The sequence below is a fragment of the Diplotaxodon limnothrissa genome, linkage group LG4 (assembly GCF_057381915.1).
Source record: "Diplotaxodon limnothrissa isolate DT_005_m linkage group LG4, D_limnothrissa_male_GT1.1, whole genome shotgun sequence".
Taxonomy (NCBI): domain Eukaryota; kingdom Metazoa; phylum Chordata; class Actinopteri; order Cichliformes; family Cichlidae; genus Diplotaxodon; species Diplotaxodon limnothrissa.
This window is the reverse complement of record NC_140599.1, coordinates 3,123,800-3,143,218: the sequence shown is the minus strand read 5'-3', so window position 1 is coordinate 3,143,218 and position 19,419 is coordinate 3,123,800. Positions and strand designations below refer to the sequence as shown.

The 19,419-nt window shown below is 42.4% G+C and overlaps 1 protein-coding gene across 1 annotated transcript in view; it reads right to left on the bottom strand.

The window, feature by feature from the left end:
- The window catches only part of caskin1 (CASK interacting protein 1), a 107,184-nt gene that overhangs the window by 27,396 nt on the left and 60,369 nt on the right, over positions 1-19,419 (bottom strand). The window contains exons 3-10 of the mRNA XM_085351956.1: positions 10,274-10,371; positions 10,050-10,195; positions 7,670-7,765; positions 7,453-7,583; positions 5,446-5,554; positions 4,488-4,596; positions 3,725-3,819; positions 2,428-2,545 (exon numbers count right to left, since the gene is read on the bottom strand). Coding sequence (XP_085208082.1) covers positions 2,428-2,545; positions 3,725-3,819; positions 4,488-4,596; positions 5,446-5,554; positions 7,453-7,583; positions 7,670-7,765; positions 10,050-10,195; positions 10,274-10,371 — 902 coding nt within the window. The remainder of the gene's footprint in view (positions 1-2,427; positions 2,546-3,724; positions 3,820-4,487; positions 4,597-5,445; positions 5,555-7,452; positions 7,584-7,669; positions 7,766-10,049; positions 10,196-10,273; positions 10,372-19,419) is intronic.

Genomic DNA, 19,419 nt, shown 5'->3' with positions numbered 1-19,419 from the left:
TTCAGGTCACGACTTCGTGAAGCTCATTGAGAGAAGGCCAAGAGTGTGCAAAGCAGTAATCAAAGCAAAGAGTGGCTACTTTGAAGAATCTAAAATTTAAAGCACGTTTTGAGTTATTTTACACTTTTGTGTTTAATTCCAAATGTGTTCATTGGTAGTTTTGATGCCTTCCACATTTTACTGAAGTCTATAATTCTATATAATGTATTGCTAGTAGTAGCAGCAGCACAACACTAGCACAACAACGCTGACTTAACAAACCTGCAAAACATTTATAGCTAATATATCTATAATATTTATAACTAGATAATTGCCTAGACATTCTTTCACAAGCTAGCTGCTAAAGTTTGTTCTGTTTTTGTGATTGGTCACTCTACACTGAAACTAAACGCTTAAATGCACGAGCGTTATTACAACATTTAGGACAAATTATGAACGGTTGTCTCTGAAAGGTTTTGCTGCTGCTTCCCTGTTAGCGGGAATAAAAGAGCAGATGAGAGCAATATAACATGGAGAGGGAACTGACTGAGAGAAAAGAATAATTAAAAATTGATGAAAAACAGCTGAGTAAATGAAACTTCCTGTTAGAACAGCTGCTGCTGATGCTGCACAGTGTGTATCTGTGTATGCGCGGAAGAGCGGTAGCAGTGATTAGTCAGTCTGGCTCTGCAAGCCAAGTGGGAGCATTCCAGCTGTTTCTGCACTGCATACAGCTGCCGTATACAGTATAAGGCGGCGTACAGCTGCTGCATGATTTAGTGTATGAAAGGATGGGTGATGCCACAATAGTGCCGAGGTGGTAATGCAGTGTGCAAAGGTAATCAGAGGAGGACGTGATGAGCATGAACAGACAACAGGTAACGGCTGTCAGTGGTGAGCAACAATTAGAGAGACACTCATACAGACTAAGACAAGAAGACATATACTGGTAAACAGAACTACCAGACCTATAGGGACCAACACGACAAACAATTAAAAACATCTGAGCCTCTCTGTGGCTGCTCAGTCACACCGAGATGACAGGATGGGTCTGAATATGTTGTGTACGTTTCATCCAGGTGAATAAAAGCTGATTAAGATGGAGGGGCGCACCAAGCAATGAAAGTTTACATGCTAAACAAATAAATGTTTGATACTTTGGGGGAATGTCTATTCATGCAGAGGGTTAGAAGACAACAGCCAGTAGTTTCATCTTAAACCCTGAAAAAAGGTTTAAACTAAAACATGTTTATACTTTTTTATAAAATCAGATCTAGCGTGCTAAATGTTAAGCTTTAAAGGTGCTATTAGGGAGATTTTCTTACCTCTGATCAAAGCCAGGCTAGCTGTTTTCAGTCTTGCTAAAGTTAAGCTAATCGGCATACAAATACGACATGTTGTCAGTTTTCTCACCTAATGCTACTTTTATAGCATTTGGTGAGAAACAACAGGGTAACTACTTATATAAAATACATAAGCACACATTTCTGAGCTCCATTAAGCCACTTGTGCTAAGCTAAGCTAAGCTATCTGCATGCTAGGAGCAGCACCTTAATATTATCGTTTCCCATGTAAAGGCAGACATTTTTATGTCAAATTAGTCCTTTCATGTACGCAACTAAAAGTACATAAATGTTTAGCTTTGGTTTTATTTATATTTTCCTGTCAACATTAAGAGGTGAGGGTAAGCTGCAACCACAGACATGTAAAACATGGACGTAGCTTTTGGGCTGGAAAGATTTGGTGCAAACGCTTTTCACTCATTTCAGGCCACACTGAATAAAAAAAGTCTATTTTCTAAATGTTAGTCATACTGTGTTTAAAAATGGAGGATTATCTGCGTTAAGCTCATTGGCAAACATCATGTGATCGACAATTCGTTAACCAATGAGCAACCGGTTTCACTGCCAGTGTGTGACATCATGGTGACTTCATCCGTCTTTTACACTGTCTGTGGTGGCATAAGAAAGATGTTGATAATTGTGGGATATATAACCTTGTGTCGACCACCTGAATGTTTTGGGTTTGGGGGTTTTTTGTTATGATTTTTTCCCCAGGTTGATGCTGTACTATCAAAAATTCCACCAGGCTTGGACCTTAACTTGAGCAATGCGGAGATGACAGGTGGCTGTATGGTACCACTTTGATGCTGGCTGACTCACAGACAGCTCCTCTCCCACTGTATGAGATGAAAGCGATGAAAGTCTCTGATGTGACTTCTATTTTAACTCGCTCTATTCAAAAAAAGCTGGCTGAGGGTTTTTATCGAATTTACCTTTAATGTACGGGTTTTACAGATGTTTGCCTCCGAGTATCTCCTGCGTTCGCTCCGAGTGTGCACACGTGCCTGACTCATGTGCAGAAGCTTTTTAGCAGCCAGCTTCATCAAAATTTCAAAAGCAGCTCCAACACGACCTTACATGCGCGCACATATACACGCAAACTCACCTGTGCGTTTGCTGATGACCTCCACCATGGTGGATGGAAAGTAGCCCACGCGGTCATTTCCTGTCCGGTTGTCATGGATACAGCCTTTCCAGCGTCCGTCGGGGTGCTGCTCCAAAACCTGCGAGGCGAGCACATCCACTACATTAAATGTGGACAATACATAAATTAATAAATGATTAATACCACAGAATTTAATTTAAAGCTTTCCAACGTGATTACTTTATAATTTTATTCTTTTAAAAAACACAAAGCTGCACATTTGGTGCTGAATCCCCAAAGTCAACTTGTTCATTCAGACCCTGAGGAAAAAAGCGTTGGCACTACTTGGCTTCCTCACTACTGTAATAAGTCCCCAAAGGCTTCAAACATGCTCATAAATATTCATCACTGCGATGAAGGGAGTGAAAACATGCTTCTGTAAAACACGCTCACGGCAAATAAAGGATGCTGAAACCATCGTCCTTGCATTTCTGATTCCAGTAAACTGCAACGATGGAAAAGTGTCCTATCTGTTAGGCTAATCAGTGGATTGGAGGTAGGACTCTGAGTCTGCAGGGATTACGCAGTGTCACCATTTTTTTCAAATGTTTGGTAAATCATTTCATACAAAATGGCACTTTTTGTTTTTTTCTGGCAGTAAAAAAACAAATATTCACATATGACACACTTCTTTTAATATTTCAAGGTTTTTTTTCTTCGTTTAAAACCTGAATGATGAAATCACTGCCAGAAATATGACATTTTTTGTGTGTTTGTTGACCCTTTATATCATTTATTATCAAATTTTAATCTGCATATATGAGTTGTCATTTCTATCACATTTGATACATGAGCCATATTTTTGCAATTTAGTCTTGAAAAATTTGTCATGCAATTTATATCATTTTTTGAGGGTAAAAAAAGTCATGCTGATGATGTAGACGTCTCAAAAACTCACAAAAACACATGTAACCAATACCATACGCTTGGCTTTCAAGGGTTAGCTAAAATTAACAATATTGTAACTGCCCCTGAAGCTACTCTAAGAGGCCGGTGAAGAATTTATATTTTTTAAAGAACAATATTCGTGCACTTTTCAAGCTTCAGTGGAAATGTATCCACCTATTTGAACTTCCAGAATTAATAGCTTATACAAAACAGTTATGAATGATCAGCAGCTCGTTTCAATCATATTATTATGGAAGACAAAGTTTTGCCTCACAAATTTACAGCTTTTTTAAAAATTCATGAGCCTCCAATGAACACAATACACCATCACACTAAATCCTCTTGCTTCTGACAGGAACAGCTGCTTTACCGTGATGACATCTCCTGCTTTGATGTTGAGGCTGGTCAGGTCATAGTTGTTGCAGTAATCCTTCAGAGCTCGAACCTGAAGGGCTGCAGACGCATCTGAGCGGCAAAGAAAGTAAATTATCATTGTGAAGTTGCTACACAATAATGATGAACTGTGCAGAACAATCCTATTGATGTAAAAATGTGTCAATAAAGAACTTTACATTCTCAACATGACATCATTATTAATTTATCACAGTATAGTTTTACCTTTAAAAAGCACGACCAAAAGAAACTTGATAGAAAAGTAAACTGTAAATACATATATGATAATTGAATATATGAATACAGTTTTTAAAAGTATACATTTGTAATTCTATAATTATAATAACGGGTAAACTGGCTGCTTGTTTGAGATGGATGCAGTCTGTACTGCTAGCAGCTGGTTAGCTTAGCACAGGGGTGGGCAACTCCAGGCCTCGAGGGCCGGTGTCCCTGCAGGTTTTATATGTGTCCTTGAACCAACACAGCTGATTTAAATGGCTAAATTAGCTCCTCAACATGTCCTGAAGTTCTCCAGAGGCCTGGTAACGAACTAATCATGTGATTCAGGTGTTGACCCAGGGTGAGATCCAAAACCTGCAGGACACCGGCCCTCGGGGCCTGGAGTTGCCCACCCCTGGCTTAGCACAATCATTTTGTTGATTAAACTATGTCTGTCCATTGTGCTTTTCATTCGACCATCTATTCCTCTCTTTTGTTACAGATACAAACATCCATCCTACCCCTCAGCAGTTGTTTGATCTCTTTGCTGGCTTGTGTTGCAGTGAACTGGTAGACGATGTCCAGCGCAGTCTGGCTGTACGTGTTTCTCACAGTGGCATTGATACCACTCTGCAGAAGAGGGGACAATTTACAATTCTGGTTATTACATTAACAGCCCTGTAACAGCCGTCTGCATACAGCAAAAAGATCCCACGAAACACACTCTATCCAGCTACTTAGACTCAGAAATGAGAACATCTAGATGCTGATTAAACGCCGTAGGGATGCGATGATTTACCATAATTGACGTCAGGATAACATAACCCTAACTCCCTGGGCCTCTTCTGCTAATTACACCCGCATCTTACTTTTCTGCCGAGGCAGCTGAGAGCCAGAGAGCAATATCACGTTTAAATCTGTTGACACAAATGTAGGCCGAGGGAACAAAGATGAATTCAGTCCAAAGACGCTTCAGGGTGAAGGCTGGTAACCTTTTCGCAGCTCGGGAGCTAAATGACACGGTTAGTTTATTGTGCCGAAACACACACAGTCACTTAAGCATGAAATCTCGTGGCGTGTTCAAATCAACCATACAGGCGGTCGTTTCGTTATTTGCCCTGCTGGCATAATTTTGAGCATAATTATTTCTGATTTTTATTTAGGTGGATATAGGACACACTCAGCATTCATGTCAGTATTTAGTAAAATGATGTTAAATGTTTACTAATAAATATCATGTGTTTTCCAAAACAAATCAGAAACATCAGTTTGAATAGCTTTATGTAGCATTATTATCACACTGACCTTCAGCTTAATCTATTGACCATGGAGGAAAGGTCAGAGGTCAAAGGTGACATGATTGCAAATCTTTAGGTGAGCTGGATTCCAGATTAGTTATGTGCAGTAGCGCAATCCTGCTGCTACCTACTGCACCCCTGCATGTGCACTGAGACACAAACCCAACTCTTTGCAGCTCACCTCCAGCAGGAGTCTCACTGCTTCAGTCTTTCCACAGAGGGCAGCTTCATGCAGGGCAGTGCCTGCTTTGGTCTGCCTGTTTATGTCGATGCCAGCCTGGATCAGCAGCCTGCCGGGAGAGGCACCAGGCGGAACAGAGAGCGAGAGAGGATAAAACAGGCAAGTTCAAAAGTATAATAAAAGACAACGAGGAAAGGTGACGTGAGAAAGATCATTTCAAAAGAGAGAGGTGAGAAAATCAGGAGAGGTGTTAAAACACTGATGCGCACAGGTAAGCATGCGGGAACAAGGGGACTCCAAGGTGGGAGCATGTGCACAAAGGAACATTACAAAATAGAAAAATATACTTTTGATCAAAATGTTTACATAAGGAGCCAAATATAATTCTATTTAGTTATTTTGCTGAATCACACTTTAAGCAGGACATATTCAGGTCGTTCTGTTTGATACACTGGTTACTTTTTACATACAACATATAAAATATGAAGATGTTGAATATCAGAGAGCTCTGATAGTCTTGAGGAATCCGCTGTGCGCTGCACGGTGTGCTATCTCGGTCTATGGGAGCCAGACCTGAGCTGACCTTGCTCAGCTCAGGTCTGGCTTCCTATTTCATGATGTCATTCATCGAGCTTCCTGATTTGCAACAGTAACTCTAAAGACTAATTTTGTTTTATGGATGGCATCTTTTTTACAGTGGTGGAGACAAGCGTCCACCCTCTGATGTCTTTATTAATTATAATGGTGACTGCAGCAGCAGACGGCTGCCCCTCCCTGAGCCTGGTTCTACTGTGGGATTCTTCCTGTGGTGGGAGTTTTTCATCCCCACCATCGCCAAGTGCTTCCTCACAGGGAAACTGAACTTAAGTAGCAAAGACTGAGGATCACTCAGATCTGTTTGGCCACATAGCACACATAGCTACTAAACATCAGCATGGTAAGTGTGATGATATCAGGACACTGATGTTAGCTTCTAGCTTAGCCGCAGGTAATTGAAAAATCTGTGTGTCCACCAGGCCACACAGGCTGTACTTGTTTGTAGCATCAGTCACTGATAATGTTGGTCTTTTTAATTGGATTTGTTGACAATGAGTACAGAAAATCAGCAGTTTGACCCATAAAATGACAGGATCAGAGAAAAGTTCATTAAAAAATAAATAAATAAACGACAGAAAGAAAATGAAAAAGCTGCCAAAAGCACGTTTAATTTTCCTCTTACTGTGAGTAAGTGTGCGTGTTGTCTTCCACATGGCTGGCCATGACTGATGAGCATCATTTATCAGTGTCACTTCAGCCGCACCGTGCTCCATCAACTATGACAATCTTTATTCTCTGGCTCTGTTTTGAGCTCCTTTTCTCTCCATCTCGTCTTTTACTTCCTCTCTCTCTCCTGTCCTCCTGCTCTCTCCTATCTTCCCTCAGTTGCAGGTCTGTCTCTCATTTCTCATCTTTCACCACCTGCCTTTGTGTGTCCCCGCCAGGCAAGCTGGTGTCTGCACCGACACATACACAGCAGCTCTGAGTTACTTCAAAAGTATTTGAGAGCGAACGGAGAAACTAATGGACTCTGCCGTATGTGCGTTTACCCGCCGTGGCGCATCATTCAGCGGCGATCTTTTCAGGCTCTGTGCTAAACGCTGCCATCACCAAGGGAACGGGAGTCTTTTTGCCGCGATGCACGCTTGCAAAAAAATAAATGAATAAAACACAGATCCATGCTGAGATGAGCTTATAATGACTGAATATTTAGCGTGATAAAGTGCAGTGTGGATTTGGAGTGCCATCAGCTGTCTCCAGATCTCTACAGTGTATTTAGGACTGATGCATCAGCAGTGACTCTCTGCCATTTGCTCCATTATTCTTTGCCTGTGTTGGATTATACAGTTCCCCTGCTGTGTTACACATCTGTTTGATCAGCAGTCTGAGGAGGACATTTAAAGCCAGTTTATCATTAGGTGTGTGTGTGTGTGTGTGTGTGTGTGTGTGTGTGTGTGTGTGTGTGTGTACCTGATGATGTCTATGTGTCCATTCTTAGCAGCTAGATGCAGCGGAGACGTCCCATTAGGGTCGGTCGTGTCTCCTTTTTTGGGCTCCAGCAAAGCAGCGCACATGTTACTAGACAGCAACAACTGGACCACCTTACACACATATAAACAAAGAGAAGATAAGCAACACATTGTTGCACTCTTGTTGACGAATACTGATTGAAACCGTAGGTTCTTACCCCAACTCTGCCGAACTCACAGGCCAGGTCCAGAGGGGTTTTCCCTGCGTTATCCACGATGCACGGGTTGGACTGGTGCTGCAGCAGCATCTCAGACTGGAGACGGGGCACACAGACACATGAGACAAAAATCCATACGCTCAAAGGGCAAAGAAAAGGGCACGAGTATCACAAGGATCACAATGTGAGAAGACAGCCTCTCACAAAACAGAGATGAAGACGTAGAATCAGAGCGCTTTTCAATACTGAGCTGTTTCTCTTATGACACAGATTTTTGTAGGCTTTTCTTTTTTTAAATAAACAATTTTAATACTGAGGGGGTCACTCCCACTAGGTTTATATCTGGGACTCTCCACCATTTGACCTTAGAACTGAAGAAGCTTCTCGGATGAGAGGTGAAACGTCTTCAAGCAACTTAAAGAAGTCCAGACACTTTTCTTTGCAAGCTCCTTTGACTTTAATACTGAGGGTTTTTTCAGAAGTTACATTTTAACAGGCTTCTGACAAACACCATTTCCCATGATCCTCTACAAAGCAAAACTCTTAATTTGAAAAGCTCTGAAGGTAGCATCGAACGTTTACTCGATCCACGCCACAGGAACAAAAGAGTAAGGAGTGTAAAGGTGCGTTCGCCAGCTTGGTAACTAGATCGTTTGCAAAGCAAATTAAAGGAAGGATCAGTGTCTCAGCAAGGAGCCGCCCGAACAGCTTCAACCTGCTTCAGCACATATTGTCCAAGATTTTGTAAATGATCTGCAGGGATGAATACCATACTTCCCAGTTTGGTGTTGTGATGATGGCGAAGTCTTACCAGCGATTGTGAATAAAGTTTGTGGCGCACTCAGTCGGGTTGAGACCTGCTCTGCAGGACAAACTCTATGACAACATAAACTTGTTTCCAGCACAGGGCTCGAGAGTGCGACCACATTTCTCAATGGTGCGACTAAAAGAAATCCCAGGTCGCACTGGTGCGACCAGCTGTTCAAGTAAAAAAAGGTCTGCAACTCTGAAAGTCTGTGTGGTCAACAACAGACACACATCAGGCCCATATCGTGGTCTAAACCAATCAGAGATCAGATGCCCAATGTAAGATGCTCAGATTTAAGATGTTCACTTCGAGGCACTTTTAATTTTGACTTTCATTTTTGGAAATGTTTCATCACATTTGATCTCTGATGTGAAATGACCCGTCCACAAACCGTGCCAGCCCACGTCCCCTGCAGCACAACAGCACTACTGTCAGCTTTTCCATTTAATTTGTAATACAGTAAATAACTCATCCATTACGTAACGCCCTCGGGATTTCATAATGGAACAAAAGCATAAAACAGCATCGATGGAAGGCACAGCACAATCCCAGAATGTGACGCCTCACATGTTAGAGACTCCATTCTACATTATGCTGCATAAAAATACTATAAAAATGTTCTGCTCTCTCGTTACACTGGATAAAGTGTGCAGAACAATAAGATGTGCAAAGGTTTCAACACACTGAAGGCTGCATGGGTCTGTTAAAGGGACGGCCTTCTGACATTCAGACACAGGTCAGTTTGACTTCGTAGGCTATAAATGTTTACAGCTGACGATGTTTGTTAAGAAAAAAGAAGAATTCAGTAAATGCTGAGAGCGAGGCTGCACCACAGCAAGGAGTTCATTATGTTTTCCTTTCTTTGCAGCTTAAAATGAAGAAATGAGAACGATACTGTGGGCTGAAGCCTCTAGTGTCTGTGTTTTTAAATGTCTCCTGAATGCTTTCAGTTTGCTTTGTTGGATTATAAATGATTCATTTTTCATCTGTAGTCAGTTTCTGTAACTTTTTGTATTTGAACTTCCACATGGAGAGCGGCTGCAGAGTAAAGCTTCAGTCCAGTTTGTTACCCTCTATAATCACAGATATTTAATCAAGTAGCAGCAGCGCGTCTCCAGCTGTGCAGCCAGGAAACGCACATCTCTTCTTTTTTCTACTGCATGTTACCTGCTGCAGTTGATCTGCTATATTTGACTGTTGTTTCTCTGCTAAGGCTGCTTAAGTACAGATTTAGTAGTTTGTTTACATTTACTGCTAATTGTGCCGATATATAAAAGCATGTGTGACTCCAGCCCATTTAAAGCAGTAGACATGCTCCTCGAAACAACTGCCGTTTATTTCACCTCTGTGACTTTTCTCTCCTCTGTTCTTCACTCAGTTTGTGCAGACAGATGTCTTTGGTGCTTTTTAAAAAACTCTCCCTCACCACATCCTGCTGGCCATGCTCAGCTGACTAGTGCAGAATAACTAATGGCCACAATATGTTACGCAAATAATATTGAGATTAGCATCTTCCTCCTGTGCTGCTCTCGTGCAGCGTTTGCTTCTTTGGTAAAACTACATGATACTCACCACATCGTAGTGGCCGTGCTGTGCTGACAAGTGGAGAGGAATTTGTCCTTCGTCTGATTGGCCGTTGACAGACGAACCCGACTTCAGCAGCATCTTCATGGGCTCTGCCTTCCCCTGCCAGGCTGCGTAGTGCAGCGGCCGCATACCTGCAGACCCACAGCGCGTAAACACAGGACGTGTCCATCGCACGCTCAGCTGCAGTACATCATCATGTGTTTCTTTACCTTTCTGGTCTCTGATGTCGACAGCAGCCTGTGACTCCAGCAGCAGAGAGATGAGCTCCAGGTTCCCATTAAGGGCAGCATGATGCAGCGGAGAAAACCTGTAGCACACACACACACACACAGGTCACTGATAAACGGCGAGGCTTGGCGTGACAAATAGATTTAACAGCAGCTGATTAGGCTACAGCTGTATCTGCTGCAGAGCTACAAACTCCAGCGCAGCAGCAGAGATAAGATGGTGGGGTACAGTCACAGGAGGAGAAGTATTTCATCAAGGAAAGGACGCGGTGACTGTGCACAAGGATAAAAAGCAAGCAGATGAGACCGATACGTCAGCCTTGATGTACAGTGGGGCAAAAAAGTATTTAGTCAGCCACCGATTGTGCAAGTTCCCCCACCTAAAATGATGACAGAGGTCAGTAATTTGCACCAGAGGTACACTTCAACTGTGAGAGACAGAATGTGAAAAAAAAAAAATCCATGAATCCACATGGTAGGATTTGTAAAGAATTTATTGGTAAATCAGGGTGGAAAATAAGTATTTGGTCAATAACAAAAATACAACTCAATACTTTGTAACATAACCTTTGTTGGCAATAACAGAGGTCAAACGTTTACTATAGGTCTTTACCAGGTTTGCACACACAGTAGCTGGTATTTTGGCCCATTCCTCCATGCAGATCTTCTCGAGAGCAGTGATGTTTTGGGGCTGTCGCCGAGCAACACGGACTTTCAACTCCCGCCACAGATTTTCTATGGGGTTGAGGTCTGGAGACTGGCTAGGCCACTCCAGGACTTTCAAATGCTTCTTACGGAGCCACTCCTTTGTTGCCCGGGCGGTGTGTTTTGGATCATTGTCATGTTGGAAGACCCAGCCTCGTTTCATCTTCAAAGTTCTCACTGATGGAAGGAGGTTTTGGCTCAAAATCTCACGATACATGGCCCCATTCATTCTGTCCTTAACACGGATCAGTCGTCCTGTCCCCTTGGCAGAAAAACAGCCCCATAGCATGATGTTTCCACCCCCATGCTTCACAGTAGGTATGGTGTTCTTGGGATGCAACTCAGTATTCTTCTTCCTCCAAACACGACGAGTTGAGTTTATACCAAAAAGTTCTACTTTGGTTTCATCTGACCACATGACATTCTCCCAATCCTCTGCTGTATCATCCATGTGCTCTCTGGCAAACTTCAGACGGGCCTGGACATGCACTGGCTTCAGCAGCGGAACACGTCTGGCACTGCGGGATTTGATTCCCTGCCGTTGTAGTGTGTTACTGATGGTGACCTTTGTTACTTTGGTCCCAGCTCTCTGCAGGTCATTCACCAGGTCCCCCCGTATGGTTCTGGGATCTTTGCTCACCGTTCTCATGATCATTTTGACCCCACGGGATGAGATCTTGCGTGGAGCCCCAGATCGAGGGAGATTATCAGTGGTCTTGTATGTCTTCCATTTTCTGATGATTGCTCCCACAGTTGATTTTTTCACACCAAGCTGCTTGCCTATTGTAGATTCACTCTTCCCAGTCTGGTGCAGGTCTACAATACTTTTCCTGGTGTCCTTCGAAAGCTCTTTGGTCTTGGCCATGGCGGAGTTTGGAGTCTGACTGTTTGAGGCTGTGGACAGGTGTCTTTTATACAGATGATGAGTTCAAACAGGTGCCATTCATACAGGTAACGAGTGGGGGACAGAAAAGCTTCTTACAGAAGACGTTACAGGTCTGTGAGAGCCAGAGATTTTCCTTGTTTGAGGTGACCAAATACTTATTTTCCACCCTGATTTACGGATAAATTCTTTACAAATCCTACCATGTGAATTCATGGATTTTTTTTTTCACATTCTGTCTCTCACAGTTGAAGTGTACCTCTGGTGCAAATTACTGACCTCTGTCATCATTTTAAGTGGGGGAACTTGCACAATCGGTGGCTGACTAAATACTTTTTTGCCCCACTGTATCAGCCCAAGAGAGCGTCTGAGGAGGAGACGACAGGCAAACGTAAATGAAAGCAGGGATAAAACAGCCTGTTTCTGAGCCTTCCTAACATGCACACCTTCTATCTGACTCAGATCTGCTGTGACATGTGTGTCCTCGCTCCTCTGCCTGATTTGCTCCTGGCTGTCAAACACTGTCACAGTCGAGCTCGAGGAGCGTCTGCAGTTACCGTGACAAATCGTGAAGCCGAGGTAGCGAGCGTGTCTCCTGTTAAAATGCAGCCACATGAAATTTCAAACACACACACAAATATAATAAATAATATTTAACTTTTATTGGATAGAAACAGTCCAACTTTTATTGGACTGGACTAAAAAGGTCATGAGAAAAAAAGATCCAAAGAAAAGTGACCTGAACGGAGCCGTTCGTTAACCTGTGCTTAAGCATGTTTTACACCGCGGGTGTTAAACATGTCTGACACCACCGTGTTGGTGACCAGGAATCTGGCAGGAAGTGACCGATCAGAGCATGCACACAGAAAGCTGAGAAATCTGCACATTATCTGATTGACTCATACGTATATAAATACATACAGCGTTGTGCACAAGACACAAGGAGATATTTTGAATGCCTCCTTATTTTGTGCTTACTTCAAATGTTTAGTACATTTAGTAACCTTGATTTGTTAAATCATCAGTGGGCGGTGTTTTACCAGTGGCTGAGTTCACAGGTTTTCTGACGTGCGATGAACCACTTGCTATTTCCTCAAAAGACTGAACTGATTGAACTATAACTGGCAGCTGAAATCATACATGTTTTGGACACGGAGGGATTGTTTCTTCACATTCATCCGACAGCTTCAGCTAACTTCTTGAAAGAGTCAAAGTATTTTAAGCAGGAATTTACGAGAAGCACCTGTGAAGAGGTTGTGATTCGAGTTTGATTGGTTCATGCTGAGGAGCATTTCTACTGCGGGACCCACCACACACACTCTGGCCTCCAGCTGGTTGTATTTTGGTTGTATTCCTATAGAACAGGAGGGTTGCTGAGTGCAAATGTAATAATTAAATGTGAATCTCTGTTAAATATGAACCATTTATCACAGTTATTTGCCCGTTTGACCCATTTAATCGTAGACTGATTGCAGAATGACGCAACGTTTACAGCAACTTTTTTTCCCATTTTTTAATTGAATTCGAGAGGTAATTTATAAACAGTTGGTCTGTGTGACCATTCACATTAACACATCATGTGATCCCAAAATTAATTTGAATGGTTTAATATTTGCCAATAATCCATCTGCACAGCAAAGCCACTCGTGTAGCTTCAATGTTAGCTTCTAGCACTTGCATAGCACTTTATTCAGCTGACGTGTAGCAACTTGTGCACGTCCACATCTCCCTTCAGTTGCAACGTATGCGCACTTACATGTGAATAAAAAGGGCTGAGAGAGACTCCAATAACAATATAAAGCATTTCCAGATTCCAGAGTTTTACCTCCAGTTGGCGCTTCACTGACTGGTAATTATGTAACAGACTACATCCTCTCATTTGTTTTAAAGATGCTCTTTTTCTTTTAAAATGTGTCTGTTTTTTTCTGTTCAGGAGAAAAGTAAAAGCAGCGTTCTCTGCCTGATAACACAAATCAATGGGTCTCCCGGCTCTATGGGGTGTCCTTGACCTCAGTCTGGATAAATGATGCAATATATCACCATTAAAAAGGCCAAATAACAATACACACAAGGTGCACCTGTGAAATCATTAACAAAACAAAAAGAAAACAAAGGAACATTTTCTGTCTACAGGTTTGTGCACACGTCTGTCACTCTTACATCTTCCTCCACAAGAACTCGTCTCGTAGTTGGAGATTTGTTTGTGGGTGTATCGCATTTAATGATGTCGCAGAAAGAAATCATAAATGTAAATTATGAGGTTGAAGCTGGGGACTAAAGGAAAGCAGCACCACTGAAATAACACAAAAACCAAAGTGACGACAGTCGTCTGTAGACAGAACAAAGGACAGGAAACAGGAAACAAAACTGACCTCTAGCAGATCATTACATGAAGGAACCTTTTAAAAAACAAAAAACAAGCGCGTCCATGCTCACAGGTGTACACACGGGTGCTCACACCCACAAACTACACCCTTTTTGGCTCCTACCTCAAAGCACACTGTGTTCTGTTGATCTTATGTGCTGCACAATAATGTTTAATATTTAGTATTTACTGTCATATTCCCATATATCATTGTGATGTTGTTTATTCTATTACTCTTGTTCTCTTCTGCTTGCTTTCTTTTTTCTTTCTCAGCAGGTGATCCAGGTGATTGATAGATGCATTTTTTTTTCTCTGCCCGTTCTGTTGGTTTTTGTCTTTTGCCCTTCTCCCCCGTCCCTCTTCTCAGCTGTTTCTCTTTCCCTCTTTCTTTCTCCCCTTCTTTCCCCCAGTCAAGTCTGTCCCGTATTCAATAAGTGAAAATAAAATAAACAATAAAAGGTGAATCAAATGGACCATTATGGCAAGGCTGGGATGGTCAGTTTGGTAAAGTAAATCCGTTGGGCATCTTTCTTTGCCTTTAGACAACAATTCTGATGCAAAAGAGCCAAACGGGACAGGCAAAAAAAAAAAAAAAAGGAAACAAAACTGGAAATTCACATCTTTTTAAAGACAAGCTTTCTGGATGTGGCCGTGTGAGGCGTGTGCATCGACAACAAGCTGTGTCATCATCCTCTGCATCTCCGCAGCGACTCGTCTTCTTCCATTCGTGTTTAACTGCAGGGTTAAAAAAGGATAGTCTTACATAATGCTGCAATAGGCTGAGCCGGAAGGAAATGTGTGTGTCTGTGTGTGTGGGTCTCAAGACTGTGTCAGTGGGGTGTATGTTTAGGGGGAGGGAAGCCCTTGGTTTTGGCAAGTACTCTAGTAAAACCTTCCATGAAATATTCATACACTTCTCCTGTTATTCTTCCTCATTTAAACCAAACCCTCGTCTGTCTCACTCTCAGCAGCTGATACGACGTCTCTCTGCAGCCTCATCCTTCCTCTCCAGGGTGTTCCTCGCTGCCTCATCTCTTTGAACTCTTTTTCTCCACTGTTTCCATCTTTTGCTTCCAGTTCCTGAGCCCCAAAGTCCTCCAGCAACGACTGTGCACCCAGTTATGCTACACTCTTCATACTATGGAGGCACCTGTCTGTCTTTGAGTAGTGATGGTGTGCTTATAGACATGGAAACAAAGGGAGATATTTGGAAATACCAAACACGTTCCAAACATTTCAATTTATTCTGCATTCTCTGATATGTTATCTTAGATTAGCACAAAGTCGTACTTCTCTCTCTTTTGAAAGGTTTTTGCGGTTTTGAGATCCTGATGCTCCGTCTGTAAATGTGTAAAGACAAAGGTTGTCCAAAAAATCGATGTAACGTCACTGCAACGCTGAATAAAGTTCTGTGTGTGGTCTGGCTCCAAACATGCTTTCCAAATACAACACTGACATTTTGTAATGTGTTTGCAGCTCTGTATTTACCACACGGCTAAATCCTGCTGGAGTGTCCCTTTAAAACACTAGCAGCTAAAGACAAATACAACACAAGCCACAACCCGCTCTCAAAGACAACACTGCACGCTGTTCTTGAATCCATATCCTACATCCATGTCAGACACCAGGGAGGCCACTTTAATATCTCGGGTTTTCACCTGCTGCCTGTTTGTTTATTTTTCTCCTATGAGCCTCACGAACGTGTCTCTTTCCCTCCTCCTCTTCATTTTTATGCCTTTACTCCAAATCAGCTTTATAACTCCTCTGCCCTGTAAGCACACACAGTCTGTTCATGCAGTTTTGCTGCGAGCCTCGTACCGGCCCTTTTCACCTGTCGCGCACACACACACACACACACACACACACACACACACACTGTAAAGCCACATGGGTTGACCCATTTTCAGTAATGAGACATTTCTTATGCCTGTCAAGCTTTCCCGAGAAGCACGCCGCTCCAACAATCACACACTGGACTGAGGAGAGAGAAGAAAGGAAGGACGCCAGTCTGTCTCGTCACTCGTCTCTCCCGTCTGCTGGCGCGCAGTTCAGACGAGCTGCGTCTATGACAAACCGCATGTAAACCTGTTAATGTGTGTGCGTGTGTTGTTGCCAGCTCCTGGCTCACATATCACGCCGTCCTGTGTCTCTGTTGTCTACTAATCAATGTCTGTCACGTTGCCTGTACAGAAAGTGTGGGTCCTTTCGTTTCTCCTACTTTTTTCAGGCCATTAAACGCACCGCGCACACCCTTCTGTACATAATACCGGCTTTGTTTATTTATGCTTTTTATTCTTTTAGTTTAGTTATTTATTGCATTTATTGTTTGTGTGTTGTCCTCAAAGTAAGAATGTCATTGCTCAGCACATACACAGATAGTGATCCCTCTCAATAGAAGAATGTGCTGTTTTAATACTCTGATTACTTCATTTTCAGCTCCTGAAGATTCACAAATAATCTAAAACCACCAGCAGCTACAATAACGAGCCACTGGGCAACGAGCTGCTTCTATAACAGCTCCTCTGCCTGCTGTGGGCAATGAAATCGTTGTCGTTGTCATAATTACAAGGACTGAGAAGAATTTCCAGTGGACCTGTGCTGTTGTGGGCCCACTGTGGGCTATTAATATTGCAGCAGGCTTAGCTGACAGATGACAGTCACACACACACACACACACTGGTTAGGTCACAACCCAGTTAAAAGTAGGGGAGAAAAACGTGTGGCTGCTTCCCAATGTGGTACAGTTCACCATGGACCTGACCTGAAAAGAGCCGCTATTCTCTAAATAACCAGTCCTGTACAAATAAACTCTGTTTGCTCGTGTGCTTAGTTTATGTGTACATGTCCAAACAAGCTCGACATGTTAAACCTTTAGTTTTACTAACTCTCACTGTAGGTTACCTCCTGAAACACACACACACACACACACACACACACACACACACACACACACACACACACACACACACACACACACACACTATTCATTTAATTGCCTTCGAGCCTACCTTTTTATGTACAGAGAAATTATTAGCTCTTGTCGGTCATGGTCCAGGCTGGCTGCTACTTCGTGGGGAATGTTTTTCCATTCCTGCCTCTAAATCCAGGTGTTTCCCTCCTTAGGCGGAGTTCCTTTTTCCTGCTCTTGCTCATCTTACCTGCAGGTCATCATCATCATCATCATCATCATCATCATCATCATCATCATCATCACCATCGGAGCCAGTATTTAAGGACCAGCTCGAGCCGCCATTCTTCACCTGACCGTCTACCTGTGTCTTCTGTGATCCACGGCCCAGCTTCTCCACCGGACACTCACCTGGCCGCTCGCTCTAGATATCCTGCAAACCCACCCAACCCAATTCTCCTCTTTTACCAGTGAAACCACTCCCTGTGACACTGAGTGCATGTGATTACCTGTTAACCACGTCTCAGATGTTTAACCTGACTTTGACAACAAAGGTGAAAATGAAATAAAGGAGGAGCTTGCCTAACATGTTGGTTACAGTTGCTCCAAGACAGTAACAGTAACAGATTAAACTAATTAAATAATACATATATACCAGTTTACAAATTTAAGAAACAGCACTAATATATACAGATCACTCAGTTATAAATATCAAGAGTATTACACAAGTTAAATCAATATGATTGACATTTAATTCTAACCTGTGAAACGTTGTCATTTGTTAACCGCGTTGTATGAAGCTTTAAATATGCCAAAGATAAGAGTTTGACAAGTATAAAATAGTATTTTTGCACCAAAGGTGCCACCTCTGCCTGCCGGTGGTGCATACTGCGCTCGTCCTTCCATATAAAATTATTTAACCTCTTTTTGGTTAAATCATTTGTATTGATTTGACTTGACTTGTTCTAGTTCCAGCTCCAAGTAAATAAAGCCAATTCATCGTAGCGTTTTTAGGCCTTATATCTTTAAGTAGCATGTTCAGTGTGTTTATTTCCAGAAAAGCCTCCGTCCTCTGTGATACTTTCCAACAGCAAACCTCTACGCGTGCACAAACACACCCACTACAGTGAATACATAATGGCAGCTCTTCTGTAATGTCCTCTCATGTCTCAGTGGACATCTCCTTGTCAGGCTTTATAAAGAGGAATCTTCATCCTCGGTAAGTGGTTTGTTGTTGTCAGGTCGCTTGTGTCAATCGTACACATGTGAAAAGCCTTTGCTCTAATTTCTCATTTCCTCCGTTTTCAAAATATCTAAAAATAACCAAACTAGTGACGAGCATCACAGTGCAACACCAGCCTCCATTTTCACTCTGGAAACGTTGTTTTGTACACATGCACTGACGATGAAAGTTGCCAGCTATGACACGAGCTTCTTCTTTCTTCTTTTGCAGTTCATTAGGAGCCTTCGAGCCGCTGCCAAGAGGAGCAAATGAATCTAAAGTGAATCAGTTTATGCAGACTCATTACGTGCAATATTTATCCTGACCCATACATTTCTCTCAGAAACAATATTCATGAGTTATTTGCGCCTCATACCAGCCGTGTTAGCATCACCCGTACTCATTACTGTGAGAGGAATTAGGAGGCAAACAGGCAATAACACACTAATTAGATTAAACTGTTTAGTTTCACTCAGAGTGGGAACGCTGCTCTGCAAGGATTGCTCTTCATCTTTATCTTTGCAGAGGCCACTGTGTTTCGCACGCTTCGCAGTCTTTTTTAGCTCAGTTTAAATCATCCTCACCAGCTGAAGCTGGCATGAGTCGAGCTCCAAGGAATTTGCATTTCTATCTTCTCTTGTTTCCTGCTGCATTAAGTAGACAATCATGGATGAAGTGACAGTGAGTGAGCCAGACTGACAGAAAAAAGACGGACCACCGTGGAAGGAGAAGCAAAAAACAAGCGCGCTCAGGATTCGTGGGAACTCCTGGTACAAATGCTGATATTTATACTTGCATTCTAACTTAATTAAAGTTCACTCATGCATTTACATTTTTGTCCCCTTTGTCTTTTGAGCTAAACTGTTTAATTTCTTTTTCTTTTACAGTAGTACATGCTGATGAATTGTCGTGTACATCAATTAAAACAAGTACAGCGAAGTCAAAGCGATTCTGTTACAGCATCAGTCAAAAATGAGCTGGGTTATAGTTGCAATGTGCAAACGATTCCAGCCCAGAACTAATCTAGAGGAGTGGCACACAAAGG